The 878-nt window shown below is 50.2% G+C and overlaps 1 protein-coding gene across 1 annotated transcript; it reads left to right on the top strand.

The window, feature by feature from the left end:
• Positions 1 to 878, top strand: LOC132186489 (putative gamma-glutamylcyclotransferase At3g02910). Its single transcript, XM_059600470.1, has one exon. The coding sequence runs from the start codon at positions 89 to 91 to the stop codon at positions 644 to 646; it is 558 nt and encodes a 185-aa protein (XP_059456453.1). The 5' UTR covers positions 1 to 88; the 3' UTR covers positions 647 to 878.

The following is an 878-nucleotide window of genomic DNA, read 5'->3' as shown; positions in this document are numbered from 1 at the left end:
GACCCCTTCCTCAAACGCTTCCCAAATCCCAATCTCAAATTGATCAATCGAAGCCTCTGTGTCTATCTCGAGCTTTTACCAGATAAAAATGGTTGCTGAGGACGGAGAGGATGAGCGTAGAGCCAACCTGATCTTCACGTACGGGACGCTGAAGCGGGGGTTCTCCAACCACGCGCTAATGCAGGAGCTGATGCAAACCGGAGACGCGGCCCTGGTGGGAACCTACCGCACCGCTGAGAAGTTCCCGCTCGTCTGCGGGCCCTACCGGGTCCCATTCCTCCTCAATCTCCCCGGGTGCGGCCAGCGCGTGCTCGGCGAGCTCTACGCCGTGTCGTTTAAAGGACTCGCGAGAATGGACGAGTTGGAGGGCACCACGCGCGGCCACTACGAGAGGCTCCCCATTCAGCTGGAGCCACAGCCGCACGAGATTCATGTTGATGGGGACGGCGATGATGATTTTGCGAATGCTACGCGCGCGGAGGCGTACTACGCGCACAGGAGCTACGCGATGGAGATGTGGAGGAAGAACGGGAAGAAGGGGCTGAGCGGGTATACGGAGAGAGAGGCCAGAGGTTATGTGAAGCGCAAAGAAAGGCCTCAAAACCTCTCCTTCCTCGACCACATTCGACTCTTTCTCTCTGATTGATCAACAACATCAAAAAAAGAAAATTATGATTTTTTCTTTTCTTTTCTTTTAGATTTTGTGTTTGTTTAATATATCCACCAAAATGTTCCCACAGAAGGAAGTATGCAATTGCGTAATCCACCAGTTGGATTTGTTTGATTTGGGATGATGATGATGGGTTTAATTTGGTATTAGATATTGATTTAAAACTCGATGTTCGCTGTTTTTGTATTTATTAACGCTACGATTGATT

Source organism: Corylus avellana, chromosome ca1 (genome assembly GCF_901000735.1).
Source record: "Corylus avellana chromosome ca1, CavTom2PMs-1.0".
Lineage (NCBI taxonomy): Eukaryota > Viridiplantae > Streptophyta > Magnoliopsida > Fagales > Betulaceae > Corylus > Corylus avellana.
Note: the sequence above shows the minus strand (reverse complement) of the source record. Positions and strands in the feature narration are given on the sequence as shown.

What these genes read in the sequence shown, in the direction of transcription:
- LOC132186489 (XM_059600470.1), top strand. Translation starts at nt 89, where the DNA reads ATGGTTGCTGAGGACGGAGAGGATGAGCGTAGAGCCAACCTGATCTTC.